Consider the following 22,183-nt stretch of genomic DNA (forward strand, 5'->3'; position numbering starts at 1 on the left):
GAGTCCTCTTTGACCCTTGTTGTAATCAGGTGAACACATACACCCTCCCCAGCAAGTACAAAGGTTCAGTTTATGTAAGATGGGTAAGTTCTAGGGATGTGCCCGACAACAAAGGGACCGGAGGGAACGCTACTCACGAAGAGAGCAGATCACATTCTAAGTGGTCTTAGAACAATTATAAATAAGAGAATCCAAGAAAAAAAAAAAAAGAGAGAGAGAGAGAGAGAGAATCCTAATACACTTTTTTTCACTGTTCTTTAACATATTTCTCTACAGTTTATGTATTATTCAACTTAGATAAGGTCTAAATTCATTTATTTGGAGAGTGGGTCTTTGACTTCCTTTTCATCCCCAACATAGCATCAGATTTTGTCCTTTATGTCTGAATTCTTTTTTTCTAATTATATAAACAATTTTAATGCAAACATTAAAACTCACCGAGAATTTGGCAAATGCCTAAAATTAAGATATGAAGGCATCCAGTCAATGTTTCTTTGTTTCTTCAATTTAAAAAGAGCTACGTTTGTGTTTTTAGCGCTGGTTTAGGAAACAATTAGGAAAGTTCCTTTCCAATGAAAGGAATTTCAGTGTTATATAGGGAATGAGAAAGAATAAGTCCAATCTGACTAGGAGAAACCTGCAGAGTCTATCTTTTGAATTCTAAGCATTCATCCATCAGCCTCAGCCTACAGACAATGAACCCATAGAATGCACAATGAAAACAAAGTTACAATTCAACAGTGAAGCTGCCTGTCCCGTGTTCTTACAGGTGTTAGCAAGCACCCCGACCACACCTGTTCCTGTCCTTAGCAGCCCTTTCGTAAGAAGTCGGGATTGAGTCGAACTCACTGATCACCCCCGCATCCCCCAGATTTGGATCCTTGAACAGAGGAACCTAGTACTGCTGTAGTTTACTACATGCCAAGCGCAGTGCTCTGTCTTGTATGTCTTAACTCTCATGACAACCCTGCAAGGACACTATAAACCCATGTTCCTGATGGCAGGTCACAGGCTTCAAGAAGTAGAACTTCACAAGGTGATGTGAGCTGCGAAGCTGGAATTCACATTCAGGTCTGTTTGGGTCCAAAGCCCATACTCTTGCTCCTTTAAATGTGAATGTCTCTCAAAAGCATCCAGGTGCCAGAAATGGTTGTAATACAGCCTTATACAGATACCAGGGCGAAGGAGCCAAAAATGCTTTGTCACCCAAACTTTGAGGTCCTTTAAACCTGGATAAAGTTCAGCCAGCAGTGAAATGAACATGGAAATGTCTGCCCCTCAGTGCTGATATTTATGTGAGACTAGGGAATTTAGGTGTTCAGATGTTTGTCCCGCAAGAAGAATAAAGCAGCTAATCCCCAGAAGTAAATTAAAAAGCAAGGAGCAGATAAATGTGTTTTGGAGTTTCGGTGTGCCCTCTCTACAGCAGGTAAGCATTTGCTGGATCTTTTCTACGCCTTTCTGGTGATCTAATGATTTTTTCCTGTCGATACCTGCTCTCTACCTACCACAGAGGGATGGTGTCAGAAATGATGGAAAACACTTGTCTATAGAGGAGACAATCTAGGAGTCGGCTCTGAGTGAGGCAAAATGTGCAAATATTTAAATGCAAGATGTTCTTTCTTGTCATTAGTCCACAAGTTTAAATTTTCCAACAACCTCCTGCCAAAAAGAATCAATCCCTTAAACAGTCGGCACAGATGCTATCTCAAAGAAGATGGAGAGGTTTTCCCAAATGGCGATGCAAAATAATTTTATTTATTTATTTATTGGTGTTCAAAATTTGACTTCTTGGTAAAACAACTCCAAATCCAGATTTTCTTTTTCCTCCTCACCAAAGGATCTAGTAGTGCCAAATTCTATTCTTCCCCCAAGTTCTGACATCTTTATTATTGAGTGACATTTAATGTATGTTCCTACTGGAGATACGGGATGAACATTCTACGTAGACCAGCGCCTCATCAGTGCCAGTGGAAAAGGGGGTGAGAGTTATAAAACTGACCCTCACTGACAATTGTGACCCTGTGGTGGCCCCCAAGTGTTCACCAGGTGGCATTTGTTAAACTGATTTCGAAGCCCTAAGCCTTAGTTTCTACTCTTGAAAAATAATAACAATAATATTTGCCCAACCTCTTTCCCAAGATCGGTGTATCAGATTAGGTGAGGTGGTAGGTTATTTATAATGGTCTCTCTTACTGATCTTCCTGTACCTGTGCCTGCCTTGATATGTCACTCTTGATATGTCACTCTTTCATCAAGGGATGGATCTGTTTCCTGCTCCTTACATCTGGACTGGCCTTGAGATGTGCTTTGACGGAGTGATTCAAGGCTAAGCTGCCATGTGACCAGGCCCAGGTTGGCCTACAGAGGCCACCCGAGGCCAACCAGCCCCCAGCCACACAGATGCAGAAGCGAGCCCACTCCAAAACAGAACTGACCAGCTGAGCCCAACCCCAAATCAGCAATGTGCAGAACTATTGTTTCAAACCACTTAAGTTTGGAGTTTGTTCTTTACATAGCAAAACCTAGTTGATGCAGAAGCTCTGTAAGAGGAAATGTTATCCAGAGAAGGCACTGTGGGGCACGGTCAGCTTTATCACAGGGTCCGTGCTATTAAAGGTGATACTCACGGGTGGTGGTCACCCTCTTCAGGCCTGGGCCCCGCGTATTGTTTTTCACGATGTGCAGAGAAATCTCGTATTCTTGCCCAGGAGCTAGGCCCGTCTGCCGGTATGTGGTCTCTGGTCTCCTCAGGCTTTTGGTGATCTCTCCCTCATCTTCTTTATTCTGAAAGACAGGAGAGAGTCTTGGTAAGACCTAAAGAAGGTTCCAGTCTCTCCTCCTCTGTGGCTCGCTCCTTCTGCATCCACTCCTTCGCTGAGCTCTCCCTAGCCAGCAGACCAGCATGGCAGAGGATGCATGGAGGATAAGGACGTCTCTCGAGTTGGCTTCTGCCTCTTGTAAACCTCTATACTCACTCCTTGGACACTCAAGTCAAGTGCCAGAATGTGAGAGCCAAAGCAGTCCAGAGCCACAGATTCAATCCTTCTTTTGACAGTCTGGGAAGCAAGCAACAGAGAAGTTGTGGGGCTGTCCCATTGGCTGGTTAGTGCCAGAGCCTGGACTCAGGAACCTACTTCCCAGAGAGAAGGGATACTGAAGGTCAGATATGCCTGGGGACATCTGGAGACAGAGCTCATTTGTTCTCTTCTGAGTAGACGTTTCCAAGACTATGAGGAGCAAGGGGACAGCTCAGCATCTGTTTGAGCTCACAGCCCTAAGGGCTATGCTTACTGACTTCTTAAAATCACTTAGAATGTATTCGCAGACGTGCAGGGACTAAGTAACCACAGCCCTGTCTCCCACCAGAAGCGAAGGCAATAACATTGATATAAAAGTCTGTAGAGGGACGCCTGGGTGGCTCAGTTGGTTAAGCAGCTGCCTTCGGCTCAGGTCATGATCCCGGTGTCCTGGGATCGAGTCCCACATCGGGCTCCTTGCTCATCAGGGAGCCTGCTTCTCCCTCTGTCTCTGCCTGCCATTCTGTCTGCCTGTGCTTGCTCTCTCTCCCTCTCTCTCTCTCTGACAAATAAATAAATAAAATCTTTAAAAAAAAAAAAATCTTTAAAAGTCTGTAGAGCCCCCAGATGATCTTTCTGATCCTTGAGGTCAAATATGCTTGCTCCTCTGTGCCCCTTACCATATTCCGAAAGATGATCTCCCACGTTTCAAAAGCAATGTCCAGAGGATCCCACTCCACTTCCACAGATGTCTCCTTGATGGACTTGAACTTTAGGCCTTCAGGCGCAGGCAGGTCTGTCAGGAAGAGCAGAGGGAAGGATGGCTGCATGTTGGCGGTGCGGGGGTGGGGGGAGTTTGGCGGTGGACACAGTGGTGATTCCCCTGAACCCCACCGGTGGGTGCCCCACCCCTGTCAGAGCTGGATTCTATTCCTGACTACTTGTGGGATGCTGTTTACTGTGAGGCAGTGTGACAATTAGCATTAGGACCCACCATAGGATTAAATCCTGACAATTTCATATGGTGAAGCCGTATGAACCCAGGGTTTGGAATGCGAGGGACTTGGGCTCAAATCTAGGCTCCGCATTACAAGTTGTGTGCGCAGGGGCGAATTGCAGAAAGTGCTCTAAGCCTCACCTTCTTCATTCGGGAGGAAGAGGTAAGTGGGCCTGTTCTTGGGAACATTTTGAGGACTGAGTGATATGTTGCATGTCGACCACTGGGCATGGTTCCTGGCGCACAGCGCATTTCAATATGTGGCAGCCAATGTTATAGTTACTAAGCAAAAATAAGGACCAATTTCTAGCCTTGCTTTTTAGGTATGAAGGGAATTATACTGATGTTGGATTCTTAAAGGAAGAACTTGAACCCTAATATTTCTTTCTTTCTTTTTTTTTTAAATATGTGGACAGTGAGCTCCATAGAAAGGAAACAGTAGAATAGAATGGATAAGAGCATAAACCTACAACCAGACTTCCAGGGTTTAAATCCCGTCTCTGCCACTTATTAAGAGTCTGATTTGGGAGGAGATGGTGAATATTTAGTTTCAGTTTTCTCATCTGTAGAAAGGGTTAATAATTGTCCTGATCTCATAGGGTTATTGTGAGTTAAATGAATTGGTAGGCAAGGGGTTTCTTTAAAAAAAAATTCAGTGGGCTTAACTGGATCCCAGGGTCTTAATCGGTGCAACGATGAAAGGACAGCTGTGCTGCTACGGGCATGAAGGGGAAGCAGTGACTTGTGGGGGTGGGTCATGCACTGGGCAAGACAAGGGCAGCAGACGCTGCTGGGGGTGGAGGTGGGGGTGGGTTCTGCGAACTCACACGTGGCCACCCTGGCACTGACGGGAATGCTCTTCTTGTTTTCCAGGATGGCGAAGACTCGGATAAAGTACTCCACGCCTGGCTCCAGCTCCCGGATGGTGGTGGAAGTCTGGTCCCCGGGCACGCGGAACTGCATTTCCAGGCCGTCCTCGTGGGTGGGCGTGTACATGACCAGGTACTCTGTGACCCGCATCTCATTGTCCCAGGCCAGGTTTACAGTCTCTTCAGTCACTTCTGTCACGATGAGGTCTTTGGGAGGGGACACTGGCAGGAAGACAAAAGGATAGCTTGGGTCAGGTATTGTCAGTAAGGTCCTCCGTAAATTCTCTCTTTAGGTTTGTCTCCCTTCACTTGTCCCTTCCACTGCCAATCACTGAGCCCTAAAGTCCAGCTTCCATTTCCTTAAATGAAAAGCTCATCAAGAGCCTCCTGCTGTGATTCACTTTGAAAACCTTTGGTGACTTTCAGGCTATAGTGCTGGGTCTGCAGGCTGTCCTTCAGGTTTCTTTGTGATCTGACCTTTCCAACTTCTCTACTCTCTGGACCTTAGTTCAGATTCGGGCCATTGGCATGGGCACATGCAGCCTGAGCTTGGCTCTCTGCTCTGAACTCCAGGTCATTCATCTTTAATGCTGGAAGGGTTTCTGGGGCTCATTTGTTCCAAATCTTTCATTTTCTAGGTATGAGTGAAGCAGAGGGACTGGCCCAACTTTGCTTCTCTCAGCAAATTGGGAACTCACACCTCCTCCCTGCCAGCCTGGTGTTCTTTTCAACCAGACTTCCCTGCCTTGGGCCCATTAAACACATTTATTTATTCATATCAATGATACCTTTAATCAGGACAGAAATTCTCTATTACAACAAGTATAGTCTGGGTGGCTGATAGGAGTGCAAAGAAGACCCTCAGTGAACACAAGCATTATCATTCTTTGTTGTATTTTCACTCAATCCGGGTTTATTGAGCTCTTACTGTATACCGTGCCTTGTGCCGTCAGGATAGCACTCCTTGAAGGAGCTCATAATCCTTGGGATTGAAGACAGTCATGGAAAAATGAGTTAAGAGATGGGCCTATCTCGCAAGTAATTAATTAGCACTTACTCACTAGCTGAGTGTGCATGTAGAAGAGTTTTATGTAATCTCACTGTCCATTCAATTGAGCTGAATTTTTGCTCTCATCCAAATAGAGGGATTAAGGTTATTTTTGGCTCGGTGTCAGTGGGGAGTAGATGAGAAGGTTCATATTTGGCAAAAAGGCTGTTTTCATTTCATCTACCTCCCCACAGGGCACTGGGTGTTATACTCCGTGTAGACTAGATAGGTAGACTCAAATAACAGTTCTAGAATGTACCAGATAAGAGTGCTTGGGAAAATTCTATGAGCCTCCGAGTCTTCTAATAGGCAGCCCTGTGACAGGTGAGTAACGCGGGCCCCTGCAATGGTGTGTGTGTGCTCCCGGGCATGGGAGCAGGTGTAATAGGACACATAGCTCTTCACCCCGCACCGGGGGGCTTCCGAACCAACGGCAGGTGGCTCAGCGCTGGGACTCACCCTCGGAGCAGTCGTCCCCGGAGTAGCCCTCGCTGCAGATGCAGCGGCCCTCCACGCACTGGCCCCAGCCGCTGCAGTCATTGGGGCAGGAGCGCCGCCCGCAGTCGGGGCCCGCGAAGCCCTCCTGGCAGACGCACTGCCCGTCCTCGCAGTGGCCGCGGCCGTGGCAGTCGCCCGGACACCTCCGCTCCCGGCACGTGGCGCCCATGAAACCCTCGTGGCACACGCACTGCCCGTTCACACAGCGGCCTTGGCCGTGGCAGTCGTCCGGGCACGCGAGGTCTGCGCAGTCGGGGCCGGTGAAGCCGTGCTCACACTCGCAGCGCCCGTCCACGCAGCGGCCGCGGCTGCTACAGTCCCGGGGGCAGCGCAGGTCCCGGCAGTCTTCTCCCGTGTAGCCGTCGTCGCAGACACACATGCCGTTCACGCAGCGGCCGTGCTGGTGGCAGTCGTTGGGGCAGCTCATGTCGCTGCAGTCGTAGCCCTGGAAGCCCGGCTCGCACACACACTTGCCCTGGACGCAGCGTCCCCGGCTGTGACAGTCATTGGGGCACCGCAGCTGGCCGCAGTCCTCCCCGGTGTGGCCCTCGTCGCACACGCACTGCCCGTTGACGCAGCGGCCATGACCGCTGCAGCCATTGGGACACTGGAGCTCACCGCAGTCCGCTCCCGTGAAGCCGGCGTCACACTCACACTGGCCGTCCACGCAGCGGCCGTGCTGGTTGCAGTCGGCGGGACACCTCTTCTCGCTGCAGTCAGGCCCGGCGAAGCCCGGGTCGCACACGCACTGGCCCTGCTCGCAGCGGCCGTGGCCGGTGCAGGCGTTCGGGCAGCTGAGCTGGCCGCAGTCCTCGCCGGTGAAGCCCTGCTCGCAGTAGCAGGTGCCGTTGACGCAGCGGCCGCGGTCGAAGCAGTCGTTGGGGCAGATGAGCTCGCTGCAGTCCTCCCCGGTGAAGCCCTCGTCACACACACACTCGTTCTCCACGCACCGCCCGCGGCCGTGGCAGTTGTTGAGGCAGAGCGGCTCGTTGCAGTCGTCGCCCGCGAAGCCGTCCTGGCACACACAGCGGCCGTCCACGCAGCGGCCGTGCTCCTCGCTGCACGCCACCGGGCACAGCTCCCGGCTGCAGTCGGCCCCCGCGTAGCCTTCGAAACACAGGCAGACCCCGCCCACGCACTTGCCCTGGTCGTTACAGTCGCCGGGGCAGGCCGGCTGGCTGCAGTCCTCCCCCGTGAAGCCCTCGTCGCACACGCACTGTCCATCCACGCACTGGCCGTGCAGGCGACAGTTGCCAGGACATTCGGGCTCTGAGCAGTTGGGGCCCTTCCATCCGGGCTCGCACACACAGCCGCAGCCTTCCGTGCTGAAGTTCCCGCGGCCGCTGCAGAAGGGCCTCGTGTCCAGGCGGCCTGCAACGAGAGACAGAGGCCGGCAGCTGAGCGCAAGCGGTGGCTTTCCCTGTTACCACCCGCGGGACCCCAATTCCAACGCAGCCAGAAGATGGTGGCACCCTCGGGTCCCAGCTGGCTTGAAAACTAGTTGCCTCAGGTGTGAAATCAGAGGGAACTGACATCCCCTTAGAGGAGGGGTGAATTCTTCACCTGTACTCTCTGAAACCCGGGCTCCCTGGGAAAGACTGTATACTTTGTGTGTGTGTGTGTGTGTGTGTGTGTGTGTGTGTGTTTTCCACTCTTGGGGAGGGGATCTGTAGTTTTTATCGAATTTTCAAGTATACCCATGACCCTGGTGATTATAGATCATTGCCTCGTGGAATGTATTAGGCTGGGCTATGTAATTTCTCCTGCACCTAGCCAAGGTCAGGCACATAAGAGAGTAATTGTTTCACACAAGAAATATTTGTTGAACTGAACTCAATTCTGATTCTGGCTCCACAGCGGTGCTGCATTTGGAAAGTGAGTTAGATGCTCTGGACATTAGTTTCTTCATCAGTCAATGGGACCAACAGCCTGCTTCCCTGGGGTGTATCAGGGTTAAGTGAGGACATTACAGACCTACTGTTGTTCTCATTGTGATCTTCTCTTGCAGAGTTTTTTGGGTTGACTCAAGTCACTATGTGGATTTATGTGACTGAACTTTCTGATTTTCCATTACTGAAATGAGGCAGCATAGGAATGGCTTTCTAATTCTGTCAGTACGGCTTCTAATGTGGCTCTGCCTCCACAGTGCTCATGTGTGTCTAGCTTTTTCCTTCCCATCTGAAAAGCTGCAGTGGTGGGTGAATCTGAGGAAGACATGGTCAGGGCTGACATGCCTCCAACTCTTTGAAGTCTGTCTCATGTCTTGGCTCAGCTCTCAGGAGTGGCTGGCGTAGTCTCCATGGAGCCAGGGAGAAGAAACAAAGCTCGTTCCATTTTCTCTGCACCCAAATACAGTTGTATTAATATGTTTTAGCTCCTTCTTAACAGCAGGGAAGAAGGCAATGAAAACAACGAGTTTGAGGGGCACCTGGGTGGCTCAGTGGGTTAAAGCTTCTGCCTTCAGCTCAGGTCTTGATCCTGGGGTCCTGGGATCAAGCCCCACATCAGGGTCTCTGCTCAGTGGGGAGTCTGCTTCCCCTTCTCTCTCTGCCTGCCTCTCTGCCTACTTGTGATCTCTCTTTCTGTTAAATAAATAAATAAAATCTTAAAAAAAAAAAACGAGTTTGAAAGGTGAGAATCATATGTTTTCATGTATGGCAGCCATGAGACACAGTAGCTATTAAACAATTGGATCGTGGCTACTCTGGATTGAGATTTGGTATAAATGTCAAATACATATGGCATTTCAAAGGCTTAGTTTAAAGAAAGGAATATAAAACACCCGTTAATAAGTTTTGTATTGATCCCATGCTGAAAAGTGGATAATATGGTTATACTAAGTAAAACTATTTTCATTAGAACTATTTTCACCTGTTTCTTTTTCATTTTTTTAATGTGACTACTGGAAAAATTAAGACTATCTGGTTCACATTATATTTCTCCTGGACAGCACTGCATTCAACAATTATTTCAACCCATTCTTTAGCATTAATCCTATTGTGTAATTTCCATCTGCATTTTGCCAGGGAGTTGATGGAAGTGGAAGATAAAGTCATTTGTGCCTAAAGGAAACTTACCCCACCTCAGAAACCTAGAGTATGTCCTATAGTCCTCTCCACTTAGGGTGATTAGGTCTACTCTTGAAATAACTTATCAAAGTGCTTTCTCGGTTTTTTTTTGGGGGGGGTAGCAGAAATAAAGGTGTTCAGCTCTGATTTGAAGCTGCCAAAATTCCCGTAGCCCTGTCAAGTCTAGGCAGTGAAGATGAAGACAATTCTAAAATGGCAAAATCCCAGAGAAAAGGAAGCACCGGATACAGGCTATTATGGAGGGGATGGGGGCGTGAGCTCTGGAGACCACAGTTGCACTCAGAACTTGTTTCTCTTATTAGTCTGTTGTCATTTTATGCCAGTTAGTTAACTTTGAGTTTCAGCTGTTAGATCTGTAGAATGGGAGTATTAAACATTATCTCAAAGAGTTCTTGGAAGGGTTTAATGAGGTAATGAATTACAGTGCCTGATGCATAAAAGAGGGCTCAATGCATACTGTGATGATGGTTGTTGCTGCCATTAAACTGGAACATTTTTTCTAGTTCCCAGACTTTGTACCACCACAGGCAGGATTGTATCTTTGTGAGTTCAAGCCCTAACTCTATCACTTATGGCAGGACTGTGAAGAATCCCACCCTCCCTCTGGGCCTTAGTTTTCCTGCCTGGACAATGAGGTGATGGGGTCATATCGGCACCTTTTAGAGAGTGATCTTTGGTCAGGAATTTCATAATATATGCTTAGGTTTTGGGGTACAGAATGTGTAGATCTCATAGTCAAATAAATGTTAGAAACTGGTCATTAAATTATAACAAGGTTTTTCCATGCAAGACTTCTCAGAGGTCTAGAAACTCCTCTGAGAAACATTTGTTAATGAGACTCTCCAAGAGCAGAACAGAGACGGCTACTTTCTCCACATTTATTTGACCATAAAATCTCTTCTCAATGAACACTTTGTGAGGCCAGTTCCCCAGGGAACCTGCTTTGGAAACAAAGTGAGGGAGCTGGCTGTGCTCATCATTTCTCCCATGTGGACGGCGAGGGGCTGGGTGTACCTTCAGCAGGCTGGAGACAGCAGCCGGCTCCCATGGTGCACTGCTCCCGCAGGGAAGACACCAGGGTCTCCAGCTCCTCCAGTCTGTTCAGAAGCTCCTTGACGTCGGGAGCCGCCGCGCAACCGCAGGCTCGGCGGGGGATGTTGATGCGGTGTGTGAAGACAATCTGGTTTTCCCCATCGACCGTGTGCTCCTGGAAGCTCTCAGTGGGCTCTGATGGCGGGGCCAGGTCCTTCTCCCCACTGGCTAATTCCAGATCCACCGAGCACTGGGAACCGACAGGCAGCTTAATGTTGTAGATGTGGTTAAACACTACCGGCTGCTGTTCCTCTGGCAGAGTGACATTGACCCCACTTTGTCGCTTGTGCCGGATGACTTTCTTGAGGACCCCACCTTCAGTTGTGAGGGTGAATGAGGCTAGGAGGATGCCCGCCAACAGCCGGGTCATGGCCCCCATGGTGGAGGTGGGTTTGGCTGGGGGGTTTTTGTGCTTTCGCTCCTAGGGTGTCTCAGTCTCAGGCAGAAGTGTGGATGTGGAAGCACAGAGGAGAATCCAGATGAGTGGGTTCCTGATCTTCTCAAAGAAATTCTCTTCTACAAGGAAATGAGGGAAAACAACAAGCTCGTTAGTATCCGTTGCTAATTGACTCTATTGAATATTGTCATTCCAAGTGAATTTTGATGTTCTATCTGCTGCGTTTGAAGTTTTCCTGATACTCCTTCAGTATTGCCTATAGTGTTGATACAAACTGGCCTTTAGAAGAATATTGCTGTCTTGAAGGAATGATTTTCACTCACTTTTCAGCTTCCGGAAATATAGGGAGATGGCAAGGAATAGAGAAAAGGGCAAAACTTTGGAACAGTATAGACCAGACCTGGATTTGGATCTCAGCTCTAGCTCTGTGTCTTTGAGTAAGTCAGGTAACTTTTCTTTGTCCTATTTCTCTTTCTGTGCAGTGAGTGGCTAATGTCAGAGTTAAAATAATGATCTAAGTAACAATATTATAAGTAGAAATCTTTCATAGATTTATGAACCCTTTCAATCTTTACTCAATGAGCCCACTGAATGAGTCATTGTAGTGCCAAGAGGCCGTAATCACAGTAGATGTTCAGTATTTCCTGCCTCTTATTATTGGTTCTCCAGTCCCAATTAAGCAGCATCTGCTGGTTCCCCTCCACCCTGGGAGGCAGAGGTTCAAACAATGAACATGCTAGAAGGCAAGGTGAGTTTTAATTCCAGCCCAGCTTCTTAATTGTTATGTCGCCATTGAAATAGCCCTCTACCTCTTTGAGCCTCAATTTCTCTTCTCCTTGATTTATTTCTAAAACCTTAAAAAGTCAGGTTTTTTGGAGAACCTGATAGAATGTTTCTAAAGCAGTTGTCCAAACTATGATTGAGGGCAGGAGAGGGCTCACAAAGAATGTCCATGAGCCTCTGATGTCTTCTCCAATCTGCAAGTACTTACACTATTCTCACTGAGTGTTATGGACTAAATCCTGTCCTCTCCTTTCCCCAGATTCATATACTGAATGAAGCCTGAACTTCTCATGGGACTATATTTGGTGATCGGGCCTTTAGAGAGGTAATTAAGTTTGAATGAAGTCATGAGGATATGTCCCTAATCTGTTAGTGCTAGTGTCCTTAGAAGAGGAGGATCACCAATGTGACAGAACCCCCTCTCCCTCTTTCTTTCTCTCTGTGCACACAGGAAAGGTCGTGTGAGGACAGACTGAGAAGGCAGCCATGTGCAAGCCAAGAAGAGAGGCCTCACCAGACTGAATTTCCCAGCACCTTGAATTGGAACTGTTATCCTGTAGAATATGTAAGGAAATAAATTTTTGCTGTTTAAGCCAAAATAATGGTCTGTGATATGTTTCTATAATAGCCTGAACAGACTAATAAACATATTGTGTTTTCCACAATAGTCAGAGTTCTGTGGAGGTAGAAATAAACAGAAGACCAAGTGGCTACCCTCAGGGGTCTTAACAATAGAATTATAAATAAAATGGAATCACACATTTAATACTTAAGGAACAAAGTTGGAAGGAATGCAAATGACTGATTTTGTGGTATAGGGTACTACTGCTTATGGAGTGTGAAACAAATGAAAAGAATTGTCGAAGAGTGGTAGTTGGAAAGGACAGAATCTAAACTAAGCCTTAAAAAGAGAGAGGATTAGATACCAACAGAGTATGGAGGAGATTATGTTATTGAGAGGCAGTTCCTAACTTTGCTAAATTGTCTTATTCATCTGTCTTATGACTATTTATCTGTATGGACAATCAAGGTAGCTGGGGCAAGGGCTGTTGTCAAAGGTGGTTGGGAAATTCTTGAGTGGATAGGAAGACATGGCTAAACATTAGATGGTTATAAATTGACCTAAGTATGCTCTGGATGCATGTGGGAATGATATATACAGGGAATGAAGTCATTCATACTCCTATTTAATTGGAAAATACTCCTGAATATAGTTCAAGAAAATAGGTGAGATGTATTTGGTTTTTAATCGGTCACTTTGCAAATTGGCATTTTTCTATGCCAATGTTATTCTTATACTTGCTCCTTCAGAGATGACCATGTACATCAATTAGATGCAGTATTTGGAATGCTTACTCTACAGAGGTCCTCCAACTTTTTTTTTTTTTCCTCCAGAAAGATCTTATCCCAATGATAGAATGCATCAACATGATTCCACGTGATTGCCTCCTGCAGGACAACAGGAAGTCTTTGTGAAATCTGGAGAGGGGTGATGGTAGGGAAAACTGAACTGAAAAACATTTCAGTAGGACTGAGCACAGGTCTGGAGACTAGAAAGCACTGGCTATGCATTTAATCAATTCCTTCCCACACATCTCCATTACGTCCTAATTATATTCATACTTGAGATTTTACCAGCTATCCATGCAACAGCTACTTTGGGCATCTACTCCCAGGTTAGGCAAAAACAAACCAACCCCCCAAACAACAGCAACAACAACAACAAAAAGGAAACAAACACTTCTTTTGAGTATGCTTTCTTATTCAAATTAGTTTCCTAAATAAGAATGTGTGGATCTGCGATTTAGGCCAGCCCATTGAATAAAAATTATTATGAAGAAGAGAAACTTGGCAAGTTCTTTTCTTTTAAGTCAGCATAACCCATCTTATTTGTTTACTGGACGAATATTCATTAATTGCACACTCTATTGCAATCACTTCAACTCTCTTTGCCTTCCACAAAGTCCTTCCTTCCACTTTCTTCCCAACAATTCTTAGCTTTCTCTTTCTTTCTTCTTCTTCCCTTTTTTTTTTTTTTTTTTTTTTTTTTTTATGAGGAAGGGCCATGGGCCAAGCTTGAAATGCTTTTGGACTTCCATCCAACACTTTTTTGTGTGTTGCTAAATGACTTAAATTTCCATCTAAAAGGCCATTAGAGCTGCTGGTTGAGACTCTGAGGCAATGAGTCTAGGGTAATAATGACCAGAGTATGGGTTGAGTGAGGATTTTTCACTGTCGTATGTCAGAGACTTACACTGGCACAGCCAAATGCTGCATTGTTTGGAGGAAGGAAATGTGATTCTTGAGGGTTTTGTATTTTGCATTGGCTCACAGTGGTCTGAGGGCAGGTGGATATTTTTTGTACTTTGGAAAAGACCCATTACATCTTTGGTGTGGAGGAAAGTGCCTGGGCTTAAGAATTAGACACACCTGGGTTCAATGCCACTCGCTAGCTCTGTGACTTTGACAAGCGACTTCTCCTCTCTCACCATGACCTTATTTGTAAAATGTGAGTGGAAGTCTTTCCAAAGGGAATTATGGATTAGAAATTTGTCCAGAAAGCACCCAGCATGGTGACAGGCCCATAGTAGGCACACATTAAAAAGGAGCTGCTGGGGCACCTGGGTGGCTCAGTCAGTTAAGCCTTGCTTGGGTCGTGATCCCGGGATCCTGGGATTAAGCCCTGAATGGGCTTCCTGCTCAGTGGGGAGCCTGCTTCTCCCTCTCCCTCTGCCTGCTTGTGTTCTCTCTGTCAAATAAATAAATAAAATCTTAAAAGGAATTTTTTTTAAAAGGAGCTACTGTTTTGTTGTACTCCTTAGAACAAAACGTAGCCGTGAGTCCAGCTTAATAGCTTTTCCTTTGCTTAAGCTTGAGCTTGACCTCTGTACTGAGTCCTGTCTTAAACTCTGTAGCAACCTGGATTTAGATGAAAGAGGCCCTGTAGAAACTGCTGATGGGGGAGGCGGTAAACCTTATGAAGATAAATTTTCCAGTACTGGAAATATTTACACCAGAGAGGAAAAAGATAGGGAGCAAATAATAACCTTTAAAAATGTAAAATATTCTCATGCAGACAACTGGCTGGTTAATGTCTCCCTTGAGGATAGACCTAGGGATAATTACTTTAGACTGTAGTTTGTGATAATCTAGGTTAGACGTGAAGGGTCATGTTCTGACAGTAGGGCTTTTAAAATTTCAGAATGAACAACTTATCCTATAGAGACTTTTTAAAAACACAAGCAGATTCTTATCTTTATAGGAAGAGACTAGGCAATGGAAGGTCTGGAAACTATCTTGTAGAAGGAACGAGTGTGGATTGTGTGTGTTTAGCCTTTATTTGAAAACGCCAAGGTTGAGAGGGACAGGATGACCACGTATAAATTCTAGGGAAGTGGGATCTGGCTAGTCCCTTATGTCCTCAAAGGACAGAACAAGGACCAATGCATGTTTATGTTGGAGTGGGGAGGAGGGATGGTTACAAGAAGGCAAATTTCAGCACAATAGGAGAAATATTTTTCTACTTGGAACTCTCCAATAGAAAGGGCTTCTTTGAGAACACAGCACCACCCAAGGCACTGGAATGTAGACTAGTGTTGAAGGACACAACTTCTGTAGACACACTGTCTTGGGTTTGAGTCACTGTTCAACTTTCTCTTTCTTGGGTAAAACGCTATCTCCTAAGCCAGAGTCACATCATCATTAAAATGTGATACAAGGGTTCTCAGAAGATTGTTATGAAAAGTGCAGGAGATAATGTGGGTAGCAGGGATGGCATGGCCTTTGTCAGCAGCAGGAGCTCATCAAAGGGAAGGTTTTGTAGTGGAAAGTATGACCTTCAATTACTATTTTTTCTAGAATTTTCTTTCTCCCAACTCTTGAAATTTACCTTGGCATATACAGATCTGTTTTTAAAGCAAGGATAAAAGTTCCATAGTGAAGTAGAGACTCCTCTTTCGTTCCCAGACAAATACACTTTTGAAGATATGGATGTAGATCCAGATCGAGGTCTACCTATATTTTATGATAAGATTAAAGGATCTAGTTGAGTATCAGTATTTGTAAAAGAGAACAGCAGGAAGAGACACAGTTTTGCATTGGCTCAATACATAGACTGCTGGGGTTACACACTTAGGACAAAGGGGCTATTTCCAAGCTTTGCATGTTGCCCTGCTCTTTATCCTGTCTCAGCATATATTCTGGGTGCAGAAAAGTAGTGCAGAGCGGACTCTGCTTTGTATCTTCATCAAAAGCAATTTTTAAATCCAAATGAACTGTTGTGCTTTTTTTTTTTTTGAGACTCTTTAGATCCCTCCTTTCCTATGAATTTCCCAAAACATAATTAATATGGAGAGAAAAAAAATACCATAAACATTCCCCCATGAGATAGAAGGTTCAAGAAGAGGCAGAAAACTTTGAATGCATTGGTCTAGCGCTCTAGTGTCCAATATGGCAGCCAGCAGCACAAGCGGTTGTTAAAATGAAAATGAATTAAGATTAAATATAATGAAAATCTCCATCATTAGTTGTAATACTCACAGTTCAAGTGTTTTATAGTGGTACACGGCCAGTGACTAGAACATTAATGCAGCCAAAGAACAGTTCCATTATGGCAGGAAATTCTACGGAGCAGGATTGGTTGAGAGGACTGTTTAGTGATATTAAATCCATGGTCCAGACAAGGAAACTGAAGTTCAGAGAAGTCAGAGAGAATCTGTATGATGTTGCCTAGTGTCCTGTCTCGTGAAAATAGGGGAGTACCTCAGGTACATATGGCAGGAGACTCATGTAAGAAGATGGTGTCTGTGTGGTAACTCAGCGAAACATTAGAAAATATGTATGTGCAGTATAATTTCTGTTACGTTTTTGGACCTTACATGTCCAAACATAATCCAGGTACAGGTGAGAAATGGTCTTTACGGCTATTGCCCTCCTCAAATCTGAAAGTACATCCACCTTGCCCCAGACCAGCATCCTTCCTGAACCCTGCTCCCCATCCTCCCCTTGGGATAGGAAACATTTTCTCTCTCCTTCCTTCCTTTCCTCCTCCCTACCACCCATCCTCCCTCCTTCCCTTCTGTTTCTCTCGCTTTCTTTCTTTCTTTATACTTCAGAGCCCCAAGTTCTCTATGAGTTTCTTCTCCTCAAATCATAGCAGAGAGATAAGCTACTCCAGGACCACTCTGGGTTTGCCTAACATCTTTTCCTGCTTGGCCTCACCCTTCTCTTGGAAGCTGGTAGAATCTGTCAGAGATAACTTATGGCTCTCTTTCTGTTGACCCATACATTACTTGGCTCCAGAGTTTTTGAGAGGACTCAGTCCCTTCCCTTCAGCAATATAAACCATTCTGTTGAAAAAGTAGCTGGGTGTGAGAGAAAGAGCCTGATCTTTGGAAAGAAATAGACCTGTTAGAATCCAAATTGTCCACTTAGTAGCTGCTTCTTGTGGCCATGGGTTCACCCCTTGAGTCCCACTTGCCTGGATCCCCTACATGGCTATTCCTACATCTATCTCACAGTGTTTCGGGAGAATGGAGTGAAGTGAGATATATGTTAAGCTACTAGCATAGCATGTGGCATACAGCACGTGCTTTATATATGGTGGCGAATAATAGCAGAAGCAATAGTAACACTGGTCAAATAGAGAATGGACCGGAAAGGAAACTTTGCATCTAGAAGAGATGGGAGAATCGGGGAGATACATCATGCTTATAATAACAATGTAATAGGTAACAACAGAGACTGGTCAACCCAAGTCTATGTGTGTTTGAAATGGAGGGAGGCTGCATTCTTTTGAGGGGCTTAAGAAAAACATGTTGAAAGATGTGCCATCTGGGATGGGCCTGAACTGATGGGTGGCAGTTTTGGAAAGTGAATGGATACAATTGCAGCAGGTGGGTAAAATTCAAAGCCGGTGGAAGTCTAGAAAGGGAACAGAGAAAAGGCAAGGGACTTGGAGTGCATGGCTGATACGGAGAATAAAGAAGATGACAAATGCGTCCTTTTGTGGCTCCCTGCTAGAGGCAGAGGTAGGGGTCACGTGGATGGAAAACTGAAGTTTAGTTCTACTGGGGGGTCAAAGACATGCAGGGGAGTGGAAAGGAGTGAGCACACAGAGTTGGTAGAACCAGAGTTAGGAATAGGAGTACATGAAAGGTCAAGGTGAAGCTGGCACTGAGCCCAGTAAGCAACATTGTATCTCTCTCGTTGTATCTCTCTAAGGTAAGTGTCTAATTGCTCAGTGTCCTCTGTAGAGAGGACTAAGTAGAACACAGGCTTCTGTCTTTAGTCCCTGGTCTCCAAATACTGGCATATTTACTGTTCGGCCCTCCAGATTTAAATAGATGGAAATAATGGTCCTGAAGCCTTTTTTTTTTTTTTTTAAAGTTGGGGAGGGCATTGAGCTGTTAGGACTTCATGGCTATTTCAAGATAAAAATTAATTCTTGGTTCACCTTCTCCAGTATTAGATGTTACCAGTGTAGGATCATTTCCCAAATCTTGGCATCACGGATTTTTATTCAGAACATTACTCTGAGGTAACACTTCATTTAACAGGTGAGGAGAGCAGGTCGGTATTGTGGTGCCATATCCCAAGGGCTTTCTGGTTAATAATTTTACACTTCAAGGTGCCTCTTATCTGGTGATCAGATCTGCGCCCACCCCATCTCTAAGAAGAGCTGCTTTGTAGCTAACCTTTTGGAAGCCCCGTGACATAAACTATCAGTTATTTTTAGGCACCTTGCCACAGGACAAAGACCATTGCTGGATAAAGGAATCAACAATCTTTGAATTTTTCCCTGGTCACAGCTGGAGAATAAACAATTTCATTTTTAGATAAAGATAAAGCTTCCAACTGGCTAGAATCATATTTCAGAATTAGTTACTTATGACTTCATTTTCAGTGGTTCCCAGAATATATCTATCTTGTTGACTTAGGCACGCACATGAAATACCCTAGGTTGGGGGCAGCGAGGAGGATTCCTAGTGTTTAGAAATGCCGATGAATCTCTTTCCACTACATGAGGCAGCTCACACCAAATTTTTTCTTCTTGCTTACAGGCAAGAGAATTTTGTCGCACACAGTCATTTAAGCATGGAGTTGCTTACATGGCATTCTTAAAGGTTCTAGAAATTCTTCACCCCTTGTCCTTCCCAACATCCATAAATTCCTTCTTGGAATGTGTCAGGAAGAGAGAGGAGCCAGGAAATAGCCTTGAGGGTGGATTTTTTCCGAGGACATCTGATCCTTACAGTTAGTGAGGCCAGCACAACCTGTCTTAAAAGAATTAAGAGAACTCTGACTGCCAAACCAAAGCACTTCCAAGCCCTAGGTGTTTGAATTCCAGCACTGAAAAGCATTTATCCATTCATGTAGCATGGTGACTTAACCGGTGCCCAACTCGGATGCTACTGGAGCCAGCAATCATCCCAGAGGGCTGAGAATTAACTCATTTGGAAAATTATTCATTCTCGCATTCAATACAGATAAATTGAATGAGTGCTAAGATAGCCCAAGGGATAGTGAGGTGTTTGAGAGACCCATGATGGATCATTCTTGCTCTCATTAAATTCATGGTCCAGTAAAGAAAAGAGACATGTCAACAGATAATTATAGGGAAGAACGATAAATGCTAAAATGGACCATTATCCAGGGAGCGTCTGTGCAATGTTTGAGAATATCTATTCTAGAATCAGTCGAGTACTATTGAACCCTGGTTCTGCCACTTGCTCTCAGTTTGACCCCTATGGAATTGCCATTTTTGTAGGTCAGAAATGGTTGGATAGAAGGCAACTTCATATGGTTCCATCTAGTAGCTACAACCTTCGATATGTAACTTTGCCTCTCTGAGACCCAATTTTCTTGTTTGTAAAATGGTAACACTAGTATCAACCTCACAATAAAGTTCTCTCAACTGCAAGTGGCAGAAAATGAGATTAAATGAGATAATATATGAAAATATTTAGGACAGTGCCTAAGGGGGGAGAGGTCTCAGAAATCTGTGCGTGTTGTTATTGTGTGATGGTTTGTGTCCTTGATTTGGAGAAGGCAGTTATTAGAAGGCTAGTCTCTGAAGGATGGGAGATTTATAAGAGACGGCGGGGGAGCCCCCTCTTGCCCACTATTCCTTTTTCCTTGGAAGTGTACCATTGTTAGTGCTTCAGTTTGTCAAGGGAGAGGGATACTCTGAAATCCACAGTGGAGTGAGGACTTTGAGGTTACAGCCCTGGTTTTTCTCCTGGTTTATTTATTCTCATCCGGTAGCAAGAAAGGCAAGTCCGTGAGCCTAGGGTGGGGCTCTCTTCTGGGAGGTCAGTACCCTGGCCAAGAGGCAGTGCTCCTCCTGGGATGGTTGTCCATGCCGCTCCGCCAGGGATTTCTTCAGAAGAGGCTACTTGCGGTTTACTCTTTTAAGACACTACTCCTGACGGGAAACGTTTGGCTCAGCTTCTCAGCACTTTCCACAGACACAGACAGACATGAGTGAAAATAAGATTTGAATGGGGCTTAAAAGCAACTGTAGAAGATCATGGAGTTGGGGGGTGGCAAATCTGTAGCACCAAAACACATCCTTCTAGTATACGTGGCAGGCATTGCTAATCAGCACCTATCCATTTCCACAGAGCCCTGCTTCCCAGTTGGTATGAACACATCCCTCCAGGTAGATACATCTGAATCAGGAGATGTAGTACAGACATTGAAAGGGAATTACTGAACTGAAACCTCAGAGAAGGTCGGTAGATAATTAGTGGTAAAGTTGATACTAAAACCCAGAGATCCTCCCTCTTGGTCAATGAATTTGATTGAGGTTTATCTCTTCCCCCTAGCTATGGAAAGCCCTTCAAAAATAAGGGCATCTGAGAGGTTTCTAGTAATTCTTAGTCTGGGGTCTTTGTAAAGATACTTCAGAAAGAAGTATCAGCAAATAGGGTCTTGGAGTGACTCTGTGTTAAGAGATTTCCAGGTTTCTTGGTCCTGTAAGGTTTCTTCAGTTTTCCATCCATCCATCCACCTGTCCATCCATCCATTATCCATCCATCGAACCAACCAACCAACCAACCAACCAACCAACCAACCAACCATCTTTTCAGTACATAGTTATTAGTACATAGTACATAATACCTACCGTCTGCCTGGCCTTGAGTGAACCATGAAGGATACAACAATGAGGAAGATCAGCATGTTCTAATCATAAAGCTTACAATTTCCTTCTGAAAGTTCACAAATGCAGTGTTTTTTAAAAATTATTATTTTTTATCTTTTCAGAGAAAGAGAGAGAGGGAGAGAGAGCGTGCATGGATGTTTGGGGTTGGGGAGGGGCAGAGGGAGAGAGAGACTCTCCAGCAGGCTCCACGCCCATCAATGGACAAATGGGAACCTGACGTGGGGCTCAATCTCACAATTCTGAGATCATGACCTGAGCAGATATCAAGAGTCAGATGCTCTACTGTCTGAGCCACCCAGACGCCCACAAATTTATTTGATTTTAAGTCCATGTACTGCGGATTTAATATTTGTGATATTCTTAAGTGTCATTGCAGATTGGGAACATGGCACACACTCTCAGGCTGACAGCAAGAGTCTAAGTGAGAAGATTCTTTTAAGGGACACTTGCTATTTACTTACTATGGGTTGTACACTGTGCTAAGTGCTAGGGAGACTCTGCAGAAGAAGGACTTATTCTGTTTCCAGAAATCTCAGAAACTAGAACATACACAAGGTTCAGTAGCAGTGCTGGCCTGAAGAAGGAATTGAAGAAAGTGTCAGTCTGAGCATGTAAGCTCCCAGAGGGCTTCCTGGAGGAGGAAATGCTCAGAACCACCAAATGTTGATTGAAAAGGCCTTGAAGGTAAGGAAGAGTTTGAAATAATAACAATGCTAATGAAAGTCATAAAAACGTCATCTATGACCATTCCGTGTGTGCTTATTTTGCTAGTAAGTATCTTAGTTTCCAATTTTAAATTCTTACAAAATGGTATGAGGCAGTATCTTTATTCTCATTTTGAAGATGAGGAAACTGAGGCAGAGAATATTTATGTGGCTTATGCAAGTTCAGACACGTATTAAGTAGTGGAGTCAAGATTTGAACACAAGTCCATCTGAATCCAAATAAGTGCCCTAAACCATGGTCTTCTACAGCCTTTAGTGCTGGAAGGCTGGGGAAAAGATTGTGGTTCAAGACCAGTCCCGAGCTCTGTCTCCATAACTTTCAAACACCTGGCTCAACTGGGAAAATCTCTGGAGATGCTGTCATAGCCCAGTTATCAATGAGAGAGGGTACCAGATGTCTCGAAGGCTGCTCAAGAGCCCCTTTGCCATCTCTGAGTGGACAAATCTATTTGTCCTTCAAGATAGAGCTAAAAAAAGTCATCTATTGTTAGAAGTTTTC

At 45.2% G+C, this 22,183-nt stretch overlaps 1 protein-coding gene across 1 annotated transcript in view; it reads right to left on the minus strand.

Annotated features, from left to right (window-relative positions):
• The window catches only part of LOC111146196 (tenascin C), a 110,180-nt gene that overhangs the window by 71,306 nt on the left and 16,691 nt on the right, over positions 1-22,183 (minus strand). Inside the window, exons 2-6 of the mRNA XM_022501635.1 lie at positions 10,536-11,129; positions 6,394-7,803; positions 4,845-5,108; positions 3,701-3,816; positions 2,631-2,787 (exon numbers count right to left, since the gene is read on the minus strand). Coding sequence (XP_022357343.1) covers positions 2,631-2,787; positions 3,701-3,816; positions 4,845-5,108; positions 6,394-7,803; positions 10,536-10,992 — 2,404 coding nt within the window. The 5' untranslated portion in view covers positions 10,993-11,129. The remainder of the gene's footprint in view (positions 1-2,630; positions 2,788-3,700; positions 3,817-4,844; positions 5,109-6,393; positions 7,804-10,535; positions 11,130-22,183) is intronic.

The sequence above is a fragment of the Enhydra lutris genome, unplaced genomic scaffold (assembly GCF_002288905.1).
Source record: "Enhydra lutris kenyoni isolate GAN:26980312 unplaced genomic scaffold, ASM228890v2 scaffoldscaffold13, whole genome shotgun sequence".
NCBI classification, from domain to species: Eukaryota; Metazoa; Chordata; class Mammalia; order Carnivora; family Mustelidae; genus Enhydra; species Enhydra lutris.